At 37.0% G+C, this 15,133-nt stretch overlaps 3 protein-coding genes across 4 annotated transcripts; 1 reads left to right on the top strand and 2 right to left on the bottom strand.

The window, feature by feature from the left end:
* Nucleotides 1–2,057: 2,057 nt before the first annotated feature.
* LOC112460913 (transmembrane emp24 domain-containing protein-like) lies at nucleotides 2,058–3,791 on the bottom strand. Its single transcript, XM_025025854.1, has 3 exons — nucleotides 3,567–3,791; nucleotides 2,726–3,072; nucleotides 2,058–2,623 (listed from the first exon to the last, which is right to left on the bottom strand). The coding sequence occupies exons 1-3, from the start codon at nucleotides 3,691–3,693 to the stop codon at nucleotides 2,474–2,476; spliced, it is 624 nt and encodes a 207-aa protein (XP_024881622.1). The 5' UTR covers nucleotides 3,694–3,791; the 3' UTR covers nucleotides 2,058–2,473.
* A 1,019-nt stretch (nucleotides 3,792–4,810) lies between these two features.
* On the top strand, nucleotides 4,811–9,547 carry LOC112460911 (RNA polymerase II subunit A C-terminal domain phosphatase). Of its 2 annotated transcripts, none has more exons than XM_025025852.1 (7): nucleotides 4,811–5,238; nucleotides 5,692–5,995; nucleotides 6,100–6,344; nucleotides 6,433–7,348; nucleotides 7,420–7,587; nucleotides 7,703–7,955; nucleotides 8,587–9,547. In XM_025025852.1, the coding sequence occupies exons 1-7, from the start codon at nucleotides 4,997–4,999 to the stop codon at nucleotides 8,925–8,927; spliced, it is 2,469 nt and encodes an 822-aa protein (XP_024881620.1). In that variant the 5' UTR covers nucleotides 4,811–4,996; the 3' UTR covers nucleotides 8,928–9,547. The 2 variants fall into 2 exon arrangements, with proteins under 2 accessions (XP_024881620.1, XP_024881621.1); XM_025025853.1 differs by having other exon boundaries at nucleotides 5,152–5,238; nucleotides 5,684–5,995.
* A 9-nt stretch (nucleotides 9,548–9,556) lies between these two features.
* LOC112460914 (28S ribosomal protein S17, mitochondrial) lies at nucleotides 9,557–10,632 on the bottom strand. Its single transcript, XM_025025855.1, has 4 exons — nucleotides 10,338–10,632; nucleotides 10,125–10,241; nucleotides 9,902–9,978; nucleotides 9,557–9,798 (listed from the first exon to the last, which is right to left on the bottom strand). Exons 1-4 carry the CDS (start codon nucleotides 10,461–10,463, stop codon nucleotides 9,621–9,623), a joined length of 498 nt encoding a protein of 165 aa, XP_024881623.1. The 5' UTR covers nucleotides 10,464–10,632; the 3' UTR covers nucleotides 9,557–9,620.
* Between the last annotated feature and the right edge of the window lie 4,501 nt (nucleotides 10,633–15,133).

Below are 15,133 nucleotides of genomic sequence, written 5' to 3'. Positions count from 1 at the left end.
TAAAATGTTTAACACAACTTAATTAAATTTGCAGCATACGAAACACGAGATTCAAGATAAATATTTAATATAATATATTGAGTACTATATTGATGTAAGTGTTTAAAATATGTTTATAAGTCACTTTAAGAATAATATGTATACATATAAGTAAAAAATTTTCTTTCTTCTCGCTAAATAAATCAAATAAATCGGCGAAAAAGACCGTAAAAAATTATTCTTTTCAACAGAGGATACAATCAGAATTTCATTTTTCCGTCTCAGAATCTCATTTCATTTTCAAAGAGCTTATTTTAGAATCCTTAGAGATCCTCATTATTCTCTCCATTTGGCATTGCATTTAACCGTGAAGATACGGTTTTCCAATTCCATTCACCTTTTTGTACGGATGTCCGACCCCCTCGGAACAAAGATATTACTCGCCTAAAATCCAATGTTACAGTCGTATAATAAAATCATGTAAAGATGTAATATTGCGCATAATGATAAAAATTAGCAGAATGACACGAGCGGAGCAAATTCGTTCAAAAATTCACAAATCTAATCTACGATTCCAATTCCTAATAGAAAAATTACATAATCAATTATATCATTTATATTAATTATAATTTGTTATAAAAATTCACAATTCTTTAATTTTAATATTTAGAAGATACAGATCTCCAATTGGCCACAAACGAGGGTGATTATTCTGTACCATTCTTAACCATTTACGAGAATGTGACGTGACAAGTTTATGGACAACCCCGGCTAAATTCCGATTAATCTAAATCTAATTAACGATTAACTCAAGAACTGCTTACAGTAAAATTTTTAACTGTACGATTCGTTGTCCCCGATCTAATTTATTTCTTTCATATGTTAAATAAGAACTAATAATTCTATCCATGTTATAAATTATAAATAATAAGGCGTTACTTATGATAAGTTAATCAGAGATTAAGTTAATCGGAGCCGAAGTCACCCTCTATCCGTCCTCCTTTCTCCGGTGGACCATCCGGCGCCCGAGCGCAGCTGCGCTATAGTTCCATCGCGATGATCGCGTTCGATATCGAACACGCGACGGAGATCGACGGACAGGAAAAGAAGGGGGGGAGGGCGTTTAGCGCTAAATGCGCGGCGTGATTGCGGGGCCGTCGTCCGTAATCGGGGTTTTACCGCGCGCGACGATAAACCAGCCGCCATTTATGAAAGAGAAACAAAAATCCGCCGCTCGTTAGAGCCCTCGGCCGCGCGCGATGAGGAGATACGGTTTATTCATCGGCGCTTTTTCTTTCTCGATCGCCTCTCTTCCCTTTAATTATACCGTTACGCGCGATCGCCCCCTTCCCCCTCCCATCCACCCTCCTTAATTGGCTTCTTCCATTGCGGAGAGCAATGCCGATCGCTCCCGCCGCGGGCCGATTTCACCGCGGGCCCCCGCTATATATATCCGCCGACGAATCTCGGGCGAAAACTCCCCGCGGATCGGCGGCGTCACGTTCCCGATCAACGTGCTCTCACACGTGTCGCGAGCGTAAATCGATAATCCGTTACGTCATCGTGTAACGCGTCGCTTTGACGATGTCGACTGGTCGACGATACCGGCCGCCTCTCTCCCATGTCCCCCCCTCCCCCGCTCCGTATACTATCTTTGTATGGGAGAAACGTATCGCCGCGTCGCGACACAAACCCGTCGAGATATACCCGTTAAGTATCCCCGCGCGCGCCAATACGGTAATCACCATCGATTAATCTGTACCCTCTCACCGCTTTCCTCTCCCCTCCAATAGAAGTGACACGCGCGATCGATCACCTTAATTGCGGCAGATTCTGTTCCCTTTTCTCGACCACCGCTCAACGGGGTAACATTAATTGAAGGCCTTTACGCCACGAAACGTTGCCACCGAGAAAAATGTTAGACTCGGCCTCCGATCGTTATCGCGTCCCTCGCGCGTTTTTCTTTCCCGCAGGAAATCGTCTCCCCATTATCGTGCCAGGCGACTCTTATCAGCCAAATGTTGTCAATTAAACACACGCGACAGGAAGGACGATTGACAAAGATTATAACTCTCAGCTGCGTCGCTAATTAAAGACATGTTTTATAAATAAATGTAAAATGGAACTATGGATATACATATCGCCAGTCGAATACAACAACGGATAATTACAGAAAGATGCACGTGTATTTTTTCCCGTTATTACAGACATGTTTCACTTTTAACGTTTTCCATCGTTTTTCACTATTGTGGAAATGTTCGCGATTGCAAAGGGGCCTCGATCACGCCCCCTATTACAAATTCCTCGTTTGTTAGAAATCTTACAGACGTAGGAAATACCTTAATCCTACCGATGTACAGTTTGGGTCTGACCTCGACAAAGTGGTGGAGCGCATTTACCGCAGCGATGACTTATCGCGAATGAGATATATAATTTAATTACATAGAAAAAATGTACAATTGATTCACGGAGTGTATCATTAGTTAATCCTAAGTTACACGATTCTCCGAACCTCGAAGAATCGCTTCAAGTAAAAGATCTGCCCTGCCGTCACGCAGACCAGTACCAGGGCCTCGAAGAACGCCCATATCACTACGCGGAAATTGGTACTCTCGTTGATCGCTCTGTGATTGCGATCGCGAACCTGAAAAATCAAGCAAGAGACGCTCGTGAACGTTTAGATCGGATCGGCAAATTGGAACATCAATGGAGGAAGCATACACGCGTCTTGCTTCTCCGTTAGTACCTGCATGTACTCCTGCTCGTTCTTCACACCCCACAAGCTGGTGCTCAGGTCTTTAATCATGTCGTCTAACTTCCCATGATTGGCATCGCCATCCTGACCCTCCGCACCAGCGTTATCCTCGGTTTGCTTTCGATTTTCGTCAATGTCCATATTGAACATCACCACTTTTGGCGTCATCGTGCTCTTCTGATTGCTGAAGCAATAGGTGTAAACACCCGAAGTATGTGCGGCGAACGTATATTTCCCGCTGCTCTCCTGCTCACCTTGGTAGATTATTCTACCGTCAGGGCCGACTATCTTGACATCTATATCTAAGAATCCACCCTCCGCTATTTCAAATGTGAGGCCTGTAAACAAAATTACATCCTGATAGAAACGTACATTGATTTAAAATTTAGTTCTTTTTCTGGAAAATAGTAATTTCCTCAATAATAACAAAAAGTAGAAAATCTTAAGCAAACATGATAGTCAGAATTAAATGATCATTTAACTTTACTTTGGCATACAATCAGCGGAGAAAAACATCTAGGGTAAAATAAAGTAAAATAATCTCAAACATATATTACGTAAAATTTATATACGTTGTATAGATAAATTTTCATGAAATAGAACTTGTGTTTTTATCCAAAAATTTGTATAAAAATCTCGTAAGTAAAAAAAGTAAGAAAATCGGTAAAGTAGCAATTATTTTAAAAAAGTAGAGAAATCGACAAAGTAGCAATTGATAAAACAAATGACAGGATTAATCTAAATTAGATGCGCTAATGAATTACGGCGTCGTTAAAAAAATCGCTCGCTTAAATCGCCCACGGTAGTGACGAAACGCAGTAGGAAAACTAACCCATCTTGGTGCCGAATTCAACCTTATCGAAGAAACATTCCTCGGCGTGGGCGTCTACGGTGATGAAGTAGCAACGCACGCTGACGATAGATACGACGAGGAATACGCACGAGCTGAGCCACCTCATTTTCTTCGTTCGAATTTTACCGTACAATCATAAAAATGACATATGCTTTTATCTCCCCGTGGCCCGTACGCACCGATCGCTCGCCAGTTCGCACTTCACAGCGGCATGTTGCTACCGCAGCGCCACGTATTCACGTCGCCACGTATCAAACTCGGAGACGAGAGGCCCTTTAAAAGAGGGTCGCCCCAACTTGTCACGCGACTTGGTAGCGGTGGACTCCGATTCGATTGGCTGAAGTTCTGAATGTCAAATTTGGACATCTATGATGCCATATGATCTGTTGGTTATATGCAGCGAGATATATAATTATATTAAATTAAATATTATATTTTTAAATATCTAACGTTGGTAAGTAAATTTATTCTCAATTAAAATACTAAATAATAACCAATTGTTAAAAATATAATTAAAAGTCGTAAACTGATTTATAAAATAAAAATATCTGGTTCAGTGGAAAAATTCGATTCAGAATTAAGATACAGGGATCAATTTAATCCTTTCATGTCCTATTTCTTTCGAAAAGAAGAGTGTATAAAGTTCAATTATTTTGTTTGAAATCGCTCAACTCGAAAGTGATGTGAAAATAAAAGCAAATAATACTAAAAGTTCTAAAATAACGATTTCAAATATTAAGATATCTTCGAATCACGATGAAAATTTGCCTGGAATCTCCGATTTGGACGAAATAAACAATTTTAAAATTAAAATCTATAAATTGACGCGGCAGGAACGTTTAATGTAAATCGGCCCCTTTATTCATTCCGATTAAATTAAATTAAAATACATATAATATTGTTAAGTTTCAGCCAAATCGGTGAGGAGGCCACTGATTCTTCATATTTACCAATAATAATATTAACCTTGCAATTAACGTTGTCAGTCATTTCGCCCCGACCGCGTTTTCCTTTCCGCTCGATTATACCTCGCCAGAACTACAAAAACTTTTTGCGCAGCCTGCTGCCTGCTGCCCGCAGCCGATCCATCTATCTTTCATGTCCACGCGATCGCCAAGACAGAACCTCGCCAATCACATTCGGTCACGCATCTCCTTTACTCCTTCTCCTTTCTATGCGCATGCAACCCGAGCACGCTCGCGTCTTTCGATCGATGTTGACGTGGGTCGTGTTTATGTCCCGCGTTGTTTTTGTCTCCCGCGCAAAAACGCAGAAACGATTCTCTCTCTCTCTTTCTCTCGAGGAAGGTTAAGGAAGGAACGACAACATCCCCGGGGCTCCGAGCTCCGATCGCCGACTCGCTCGTTATCGTTGCCCTTTGCGCTCCGGATGTGCGCGAGCGCGCGACTATGGCAACGATAGAGGTCACGTTCCCGTCGGACGGGTCGCCCGGGAAAATCCTGAAATGGAGGGTACGCTCGGACACAATGGTCGCAGCGGGCAGAATATTGCTGTTATACCAGAACGCGTCGCTGGCCGCCGCCGCCGACGACGACGAGGAGGCCAAGGAGCCCGAGAAGAAGCTGCGGGCAACGAGTTTCGGCCGCGTCAAGCAGCTCCTGGTCAAGGAGGGTGATGTCATCCAGCCTGGGTATGCATCCTTCCCGCAGTTTTTGTTTGGATGACAGTTACGTGGACTCTCATGTCGTAGCGTCGTCATGCTCAAAAATCTGCAAAATAACCAACTCTAAGCGTCTTCGGACGAAGAATATGTGTATATTTTTTTGTTTACCTTGCGTTAGACGAGGATTCTGTGAAGATTCAAAGATCTTAAACTTGTATCCATAGCGTAAACTGACAGATCTTCAGTTTTTGAGTCAAATGATAAAGAGCGTCTTCTCCTGCTCCATTTCTAAAAGTGGAAAAAAATTGTATATCTTTAAAAACAAATATTTGATTTTCAATATTATGACATGAGGATTTTAGATAATAATTATATCGTGTTTGAAAATATACCTTTTCAAATGAAGCAGTTTTGTATTGTGTCATTTATTCAAAATATACTTGAATTTTGTGATATCTGCATAGTCGGTTAGTGTTCCAGGCAAGTGATAGCTCTACTGGAAGGGTGTACACATCCCACTGTGATGATAGACTTGTGCGCAGAATGCGGGGCCGACTTGAGGGTGCAAGAAACCAGCAAGGATGGAAACACGGCTGGAGTATCTCAGGCCAGCGTGCCCATGGTGCACAGCATACCAGAGCTGAAAGTATGTCCGGAATTAGCAGAGAAAATTGGGAAAGAGGATAAGCAACGTCTTTTAATGGATCGAAAGTTAGTGCTACTTGTGGATCTCGATCAAACAATCGTTCATACCACAAACGATAATATTCCACCTAATTTGAAGGTACGTTGACATTTCATTACGCCGATATAATTCTCCATAAAAACTATCGAAATTGTGAGCGTTGTTGCAAAACAATCAAATGTGATCATGTTTGTTTTTTTAAGGACGTTTTCCATTTTCAATTATACGGGCCGAACTCTCCGTGGTATCATACCAGATTAAGACCAAACACCCGGCATTTTCTCTCGGAAATGAGCCGACTGTATGAATTACATATTTGCACTTTCGGAGCAAGAATTTATGCGCACACTGTTGCGTCATTGTTAGATAAGGATGGAGTTCTGTTCTCGCACAGGATACTTTCTAGAGACGAATGTTTCGATCCAGCATCTAAAACTGCAAATCTCAAGTATTTATAAATTATCTTAAATTTTACGTAATATTATTATAGGGATAAATATCTAAAGATTAATTTTGTATTGTATTATTTATTGCAGAGCTCTATTTCCATGTGGCGATGACTTAGTATGTATTATAGACGATAGGGAAGACGTGTGGCAAGGGTGTGGAAATCTGGTTCAGGTTAAACCCTATCATTTTTTCCGTCACACTGGAAACATTAATGCACCACCAGGTTTGGAAAAGGCTGATGCACTACGTTTGCCGGAGCCGGCGAATGCAAATGAATCCTGTACAAATGATTCGCAAAGTAAAGATAATAAGAATGATGCACCAGAACCTGAGACACCATTAAATGAAGCCAAACAGACGTTGGACCCCTCTGTGGATCCCTCTGTGGACCCCTCTGTGAATCCCTCTGTGGATCCCTCTGTGGACCCCTCTGTGAATCCCTCTGTGGATCCCTCTGTGGATCCCTCTATGGATTCCTCTGTGGATCCCTCTATGGATTCCTCTGTGGATCCCTCCGTGAAAGAAACAAATTATGAAGATAAGAAAGACGAAAAGACTGAGAACGAGGTGAAAGAAACAAAGAATGGGAAAGATGAAAATACCAAAGCGAATGCTGAAGAAGATGTTGAATCCAGTGTTGAATCTAATACTGCGAAAGAAGATGATAAAACTGATAAGGAAGTGACGGAAGTTGCACCATCTGTGAAAACAGATAAAGACAGTAAGCAAGCGACACCAAAGGAAAATAACATAATAGATGAAGATGATGATGATTATCTGCTATATCTGGAAGATATTCTTCGGAGAATTCATACAGAGTTTTACGCTACGCACGACCAAGAGAACGCTCGAAAATCTTTGCGGGATATAATCCCACGGGTGCGCTCTCAAGTTCTGAAAGGATTATGCTTGACTTTTAGCGGCTTGATACCCACTCATCAAAAGCTTCACCAAAGCCGCGCATATAAAGTCGCGAGAGCATTCGGAGCGGAAGTGACTCAAGTAACGAATTTGATATTTGATATTTTTATTTATATTTTATATTTCTATAAATAACAACAGAATTTTGTCAGGATTTAACAGAGAAAACTACGCATCTAGTTGCTATTAGAAAAGGTACAGCGAAAGCAAACGCGGCTAGAAAAGTTGCAAACATTAAAATCGTAAATTCGGATTGGTTGTGGACGTGCGCAGAACGCTGGGAGCATGTGGATGAGCGCTTGTTTCCTCTCACGTCACAGGTATAAATGCCACAATTTTGCGACATTAAGTTACGTTATTTGAGCAATTATTTTTACGATAATTGTTTGAAACGTACGTTGTCTCGGCATTAATAATAAACATGAAGTATCATAGGCACGCGGATCAAGAGTACCACCACCGCACTGTAGTAGTCCGGAACGCGTTGAGGATGTAGAAAGCGACAGTACAAACTCCTTTGCCAACTCTATTAATCCATTAATGTCATTCACTCAAGAGGAGATTGAATTTATGGATAAGGAAGTAGACGAGGACATGGAAGATATGATTTTCGAAGACGAGGAAGATGCGGAAGAATGTGGTACGAGGATACGTCGTCGGAGTTCCGATTCTGAAGATTCTGTGAATGGTAAAGCCCATTTTAGGCGACTTGTAATATGCGACAAGATTCAGATACAATTCTTTCTTTAATTTCATGTACTGTGTAATATAGGAAACACCTAAAAAATCAGGATACGTGTACACCCATACTGGAACATCTAAAATTGTATCTTATTTTATTACATCAAAATGTCCTAGATGACCATAGTTTCCAAATTGCTTTCATTACAGTTACCATTTTTACGGGAAGAAGTTGTAAGCTTCTTGCCCATTCTAGAGGATCAAATTTATTTTTAAAATTTATCTATTGTTTGAAAATTTCTATCCTCCAAGGAACGACACTATCGTAATTTGTTTATTATGATATCACGAGAATTAAATTTTATATTTCGTAGACTGCTTCAGGCAGAATGGAATATTTTTTCATTCAATTCTTCATATTGTGTATGCAGTGCAGAGTGTCAAGACCAGGAATCAAACCCAGATTTTTGTTTTACAGGCGGTTATTCTAACATTGAGCTACCCGATATCTATCCATGATTCTTTAAATAAATTATGGGTTATTTAAAAAATATACTTTAACTTATCAAAAAGTATAACTTTCGAGTATAACTTTATACTTACAAGATTAAACACACACAGCTTTTCTTATGTTACAGATATAGGTGAATTGGGTGTTTCAAAAAGGAAGAAGAGAAAGGTTTACAATGGCAGCTCTGATAAAGGTTCTTCGAAGGATAAAGATGACAATCGTGACAGTGATGACGATGATAATAACGACAGCGATGACGATAATAACGACAGCGATGACGATGATAATAACGACAGCGATGACGATGATCTTGTTGCGCGTTTTAGGAGAGGAGGAGATTTACCCGATGATTTAGATTTAGGCGATAACTCACAAGATTCTGTGGACGATCTTGAGGAAGATAACGAAGATGATAGAGAATGGAATGCGTTGGGTGCTGCACTTGAAAGAGAGTTCCTTTCTGAGTGACATGTATTTGAATATTAGTATTTGACTATTGGATAATTCACTCTCAGGATGTTTTGCGTTATTCATAAATTTCAAGTTCGATAACCGAAGCAGGGTTATTGAGAATAATAATAAACGTTACATATTTGTGTACTCTGGTAAAATCAGAGTAAGATATTATAGAAATATTAAAGATTTGAAAAGAGTAGATTGAAATAATTAAATTATGGAACGAGAGAACATATAAAGATGAAAAAAAAAGATTCTGTATATCGAACAATGGTTCTATATTGAATTTTCAAATTTTGCACATATATACATATAAGCGCATGATCAGTCGTTAGCCTTACGTGAAAGATAAATATAAGTAATTATTCTTCTTTAAAAGAGTAATTTGTGGATAGTATCATAGCACTGTGATTAACACATGTGCCATTGAACATATTTGCGAGATATTTCTCATGCGAGCGAATCTGTCGAAAACCGATTTTATCTTTATGTATAATACTAGAGAATGAGAAATTTATTTTCTAATATTTTTAGAGCTATCGCATTAACGTTGATGATCACAAGTAAGCTTTTGTATTGAAATCCCAGAATGTATCAGAAAATGTGAGAATAAAACTTTGTAGTACATATAACTTGCAATGTACAGTTTCCATTGAATATTTACAATTTATTAATTATCAAGTTTTTCTGAGTACAAGTACTGTTCTATACCGACGGAACGGTGTCTGGTTGTGGGTCATCAGGATTTTCGTAATACTTTAGATAACTCTTCTTGTGAGTGAAGTCTCGTATACCTTCCAGTCTTCCTCTTCGTGGTGCTTTCGAGTAATCAAAGGTCGAATCTTCTTTGCCATATAACATGTTCTCTTCCTCTATATCCTCCCTAATTTTACAAAAAGATATAAAATGAAGATTTAAATGTATTTAGACGGGTCATAAATGTTCCTAGGGTAGTCATGTGAAATGTTTAACCGTATATTACATACCTATATCTACTTGCAACAACTTCTTTTCCTGTGACTGGATCTACTATATCGCCTAGAGGATATACCACCTCGACAACCTACACAGGTTTTTAGATTTAATAAAAATACAAAGGTTATTTGTCAAGTTTATTATCAAAGTTTATTTGCTAGAATTTAATATTTCTCTCGTAACGCGGCATCGCTATGGCAGTAATCAAATATTACTGCGTAAAACAACCCATACCTCGTGCGTGATCAGGCGCGTTAATTTCTCTGGTAGTGTCTTTATCAAAATCACATCGCCGGTTTTGCACAGCTTCTCCGGATCATGAGCATAAACGAAATTGTTCTCTTTGAAATACTGTTGAGCAAAAGGAGGAAATATAACCTCAATTAGGAATTTATCCAAATAAATATTATTGCACGATATACGACAGATATATGTGTATATATTAACCATGTGAATGTAATTATCGAATTCCAATCGTGGTACTCTCACTTTGGCAGCATTCTGCTTCGACGAAGGCACACATGTGCCCAGAAAATACCGCAACACGGTCTTACTCGCTCTCCTCGCGGCCATCTTCAAACGGAAACTACTAAACTGTTATAAATGTTAACTGCTTATTTATTATCAGTTCAATATTTGAAACACAAATAAAAAATGTAAACATCACTTTTTATTTTAATAATTATTATAATCAAGAGCGTAACTGTACGGTACAGTGAGTACAGACAAAAAGTCAGAAAACAATTTTTAATGTACACAAGCTTTTATAATAAATTTTACAGCTCTTATAATAAGCTTTATTTTTTAGTTTGACAATGTGGACAAAACATGTACTTAAATGTTTGATTATACTATGATCGAGCAATTAGAAGCAAAGCTAACTGACTTACCTATTATATAGCAAGATTCAAACAATATGTCAATATTTTTATTTAGTAAAGGTTTACATGTCTCAGACCCTCCCCAAACAATTAATAATAATTGTGTTTAAACGTTCCATTTTAAGAAATGTTAATAATAAGAGTCACGATTCAATGATCAAATAACGTACACGATTGCAATATGATTTTGTAATTCTAATTACATTAGTAGTTTTCTGATTTTTTAATCACTGTGTGTACATTAGTAGTTTTCTGATTTTTTAATCACTGTGTGTACATTCAAGTCCAACGTGGATAACAGTGGACAGGCAGGATCTACATCCTACGATATACTTTCGGACTTTGGTAATTTGCGAGATTACGTTCTTATGGAGATTACCAGGAATAACATAGATGCATTTTTGACGAGGAATTATATTTCGCATTGTTATACATAACGTAAAGCGGTTTTATGATCTAGACACTAATCTTCTTACGAATGTAATTTACTAATTACTTTATGAACTATTTACTAATTAACGTAATACCACCAGTTAAATTCAGGATTAAAAATTATTTGGATATTTGATTATTTAGTATTCGAATAAAAATCGAATATATTTATAATTCTAGTCTGTACATAATCTATTTTAAATATATATTTTATGTAGAATAAATTATTATAGGATTTGTAGAAATAATCTTTAAATATAATACACATATAATAATATAATAATATATATCTATAATTCTTACACACAAAATTGTTATTGAAACATGCTTTAGACATTTTGTGTTTATATTTGTGCAACGCTGATATATGGAAATAAATCACGAAATAAAAAATAGACACATATTAATTAATAACATAATAGATATTTAAGAAGACGGTTTTTATATTTTTTAAAATCACAATCAATCAAAGAAATATCAATTTATTATACTTGATTTATATATACCTGATCTCTCATATCTATCACCCTGATTCTTTGTTGTAAACGGTGAAGAATTAACCATTCTTAAAGCAACTAATATGTTATGAATTATTAAAAGACAATGTGGATCTATTTTTTTATTTGCATTTTTTTGCACTTTTATTTACATTTCATGATTTTGAGAAATTTGCGTATTACAAACATTAGTGCGAAATTCTCTGTTATATTTGATCTACATATTAAATTTACTAACGCCTACTAATCACAAAATTTATAAAATTAATTTTCATTAATACATTAAAGTACATTCTGTATATATCATTAGTAAACTAGTAAAACTGTATTAACGGCGATTAATAAATTATGTAACAACATAATTTGTAGAATATGTAAATAATAAAATTGTGTATTGTAGTGATCATGATTAAAGTTGCTGCAAGTATCATTAAATGTTTTGTTACTGCAGATTATTTTTTTTCGAAGAATCTCTTTTCGAGAAATTTACAAAAATGTTAAATGACGTGATTGTGTGTGGTAAGATTTGCAATTTAGATTATAAAAACTTAATGATTGATTGTACAAGCGCCTCTTCTAAATTATTTTATATTAAAAATACATGTCATTTTTCAATTGATTATTTATAAATATATTTTACGAAATTTTAAAAAAGTTAAATGTCTCCTCTTTCTCTCTCTCTCTTTCTCCTACAAAATATAATTGTATTTTACGAAAACTTAGGAATTACCTAATGGATTATTATTTAAAAATTTTTTATTTCTTGATAATATTAGTAATTATTGGAAGTAGTCCAACAATAATTTCTAATTGTTTATAGATCAAAGATATAACCAGATAAAACTGAGTACCGAATGCGGAATAGAAAGGAATTTACTTTAACATACCTTATATCTTCCAAAAAAATATTGATTAGGAAATGGTTTTGATTAAATAGTTGTTTTTTGATTATTTAAATTTTCTATTTATAGATATAAATAAGAGAATTAAAAAATTTTTTGGAATAAAAAGTTTAAAAATGTTCAAATTTCAATCACGATATCGATATTAAAGTTATAATTCTACATATAATACAATATTTAAAGAATAAGTTTCTGTACCATATATAATTCGCTAATTTTTATTATTTTTTCTTTTCTTTGCTTTAATATCACAATTCGGCGCATTCTGTCACGTGCCTTCTTGGCCGAATTTCACGCGTCTTTGACGTCAAAAGAATTTCTCGATGTTACTTGACTCTCCACTCGCGTGATCGCGTGAGGTCCACTGTTACCATGCGAGTGAGCACATTCTTGACTGAAAGGCGTTCCACGGTGGTCATTGCGGATTGGTCGAACGCGGCGAGCCCCTGCTTGACCGAAATGACCTTCACGTTCTGGCTGGTCCCATTGGCGCCATTTACGAGCCTTACGCAAATTAATTTGCGCGCAAGCAGCTTTATTTAATCGCTACTCTAAGCACCAATCAGAAGTGATTTTTTTTTTCGTAACCATATGTGATCATGTGTACATCTTCGCTTCTGAATTTAATGCGTAGTATAAATAAAAATAGACACGGAGAATGTCCTGGCTATGACGAAAGCTGATGATAAAATCGACCTGGTTCTAGACGCACGTAAAAAATTCTCGTCGTAACTGACAAAATATCCAAAGTGTTCGTTCGTTCGTTCGAAATGTTCGTTTCTGTTAGTATATTGTTAAATAATGCATAAAAGATAAATATTAAACATCACTTGCGTAATATTCAAGGTCATCGCTTAGTGAAGCTAAATACTTAAGCGAGACGGAATTTTTTTCACGTAACAATATTGCTTTATTTAACAAAATTTCTGTCTCCTTATAAATATATAATAAAACATAAAGTAATAATGAAATATATAAAAAATAAAAATAGTATGATAATCGTATAATTACATAAATATACATAATAAAAAGAAAAAAATGAAAGAAAGAAATTACTACATTAGATACTTGCGAAGAAAACATGCAATAAATTTATGTATTGTAAGTTCAAGCTTAAAATTGTTTCTCTACTACTTTAGAGTAGCAAGGACAAATACATTATGTTTATTTATTTCTATTCTTATTTCATTTTATCAGCAGTTAAACATAATGAGCGATTCACTAAGAAACTTTAGCAATATCGTTCGCAGTAGATAATTACAGTATTGGATAAAATATCCACCAGTAAATAAAAATACTACAAAATTCTACTTTATACGCTCTACGTTAAACATAGCGATTATAAAATTATAACAAATTGCAAAAACTAATAAATCGAAAGCGAAGAAGAAATATCGCGCTCGAATAATCTCATCGTCCTATCGTCATGTGCAATTTTCAACCTTGCCTGCGAAAGTATCGTTATTATAATCCGGCTTTAAATCTATATATATAAAATTACTCCGGATTGGATTATCAGCTTAGCCACGCCAATGTAGTTCGTTGGTAACAGAGGACGGTGGTCGATTATCAGCGACGTAATGCAGTGATGTACATTACGATCACCGATAATCGTGATCGTAGATACACCGTGGAAGGCAATGGTGGGGCCGTTACGGGAGATCCGTGGGATTATCTGACATTTTTTTTGCGAGGAGCGAAAGGGTCTTTATCAAGATGTAAAGCGGGCCTACCGGAGATATCTGTATGTGATCGGTATCACGTAGACGAAAATGATGGCGTGAATCGATGCACGTTGCTCGGGAAATTTCATCATGCGTGTACGCGTCGCGCCGAGCCGCGCCGCCCTTTCGTTGGAAGTGCTTCTCGCAAAATGAATCATTGTCCAGATATTTTTGCGTAGTGACTAAATCACGCCTGATATAATCTCTGCATGCCAAGTTCGGAACGTAATTGCGTCTGTATCTTCCTACGAGTACCTCAAATCCTTTTTGATAATAGAGGAGATTCGCGCAATTTGGACTTTTCAAAGTTTTCGTCTATGTATCTGTTATTCTTTTTTTCTTTCTTTTTCTTCTTCAAGGTAGATCTTGAACGGACTCATATGTTCAGCAGGTAGCCCGTCACGATTATTTTTGGCGAACATTATCTGTGGCGTGTCCTTCTTACGCGGTGATATAAAAAAAAAAAAAATTCATAATGACAGTACGTGGTTTGTGACGCAACATTGACGGGTTATTAACAGGACACAGAAGCGGAGCGGGACGACCAATAAGAACCTCGCTTCCGTGGAGGCTCGACCGGGGCTCGGCTTCGTCACGTGCGTAATATCTTGAGAAACGCCTGACCAGCCGTCTTCAAGGAGAACCAATGGGAAAGGAAAGTTGTGTGGTGTGGCCGTTAGTTGATAAGATTAGCCGTTTATCTCGCCTCATCAAATGTTACGTTATATTGCAGATGACGAAATTACAACCGCCTCTTATAAATTCGTGACGAAGCAAGTTTACCCGATCGAATCATATATTTTACAT

Source organism: Temnothorax curvispinosus, unplaced genomic scaffold, assembly GCF_003070985.1.
Source record: "Temnothorax curvispinosus isolate PA1 unplaced genomic scaffold, ASM307098v1 QBEX01010932.1, whole genome shotgun sequence".
Taxonomy (NCBI): Eukaryota; Metazoa; Arthropoda; class Insecta; order Hymenoptera; family Formicidae; genus Temnothorax; species Temnothorax curvispinosus.
This window is presented reverse-complemented; position numbering and strand designations above follow the sequence as displayed.

What these genes read in the sequence shown, in the direction of transcription:
- LOC112460913 (XM_025025854.1), bottom strand. Translation starts at nt 3,693, where the DNA reads ATGAGGTGGCTCAGCTCGTGCGTATTCCTCGTCGTATCTATCGTCAGC. An exon ending in TGAATTCGGCACCAAGATGG is followed by an intron (nt 3,073 to 3,566) that starts GTTAGTTTTCCT and finishes TTTTGTTTACAG; the next exon opens with GCCTCACATTTGAAATAGCG. An exon ending in ACGAGCAGGAGTACATGCAG is followed by an intron (nt 2,624 to 2,725) that starts GTACTAACGGAG and finishes TTGATTTTTCAG; the next exon opens with GTTCGCGATCGCAATCACAG.
- LOC112460911 (XM_025025852.1), top strand. Translation starts at nt 4,997, where the DNA reads ATGGCAACGATAGAGGTCACGTTCCCGTCGGACGGGTCGCCCGGGAAA. An exon ending in TCGGAGCGGAAGTGACTCAA is followed by an intron (nt 7,349 to 7,419) that starts GTAACGAATTTG and finishes GAATTTTGTCAG; the next exon opens with GATTTAACAGAGAAAACTAC. An exon ending in TGTTTCCTCTCACGTCACAG is followed by an intron (nt 7,588 to 7,702) that starts GTATAAATGCCA and finishes GAAGTATCATAG; the next exon opens with GCACGCGGATCAAGAGTACC.
- LOC112460914 (XM_025025855.1), bottom strand. Translation starts at nt 10,463, where the DNA reads ATGGCCGCGAGGAGAGCGAGTAAGACCGTGTTGCGGTATTTTCTGGGC. An exon ending in TCGATAATTACATTCACATG is followed by an intron (nt 10,242 to 10,337) that starts GTTAATATATAC and finishes TTTGCTCAACAG; the next exon opens with TATTTCAAAGAGAACAATTT. An exon ending in GTTGTTGCAAGTAGATATAG is followed by an intron (nt 9,799 to 9,901) that starts GTATGTAATATA and finishes TTGTAAAATTAG; the next exon opens with GGAGGATATAGAGGAAGAGA.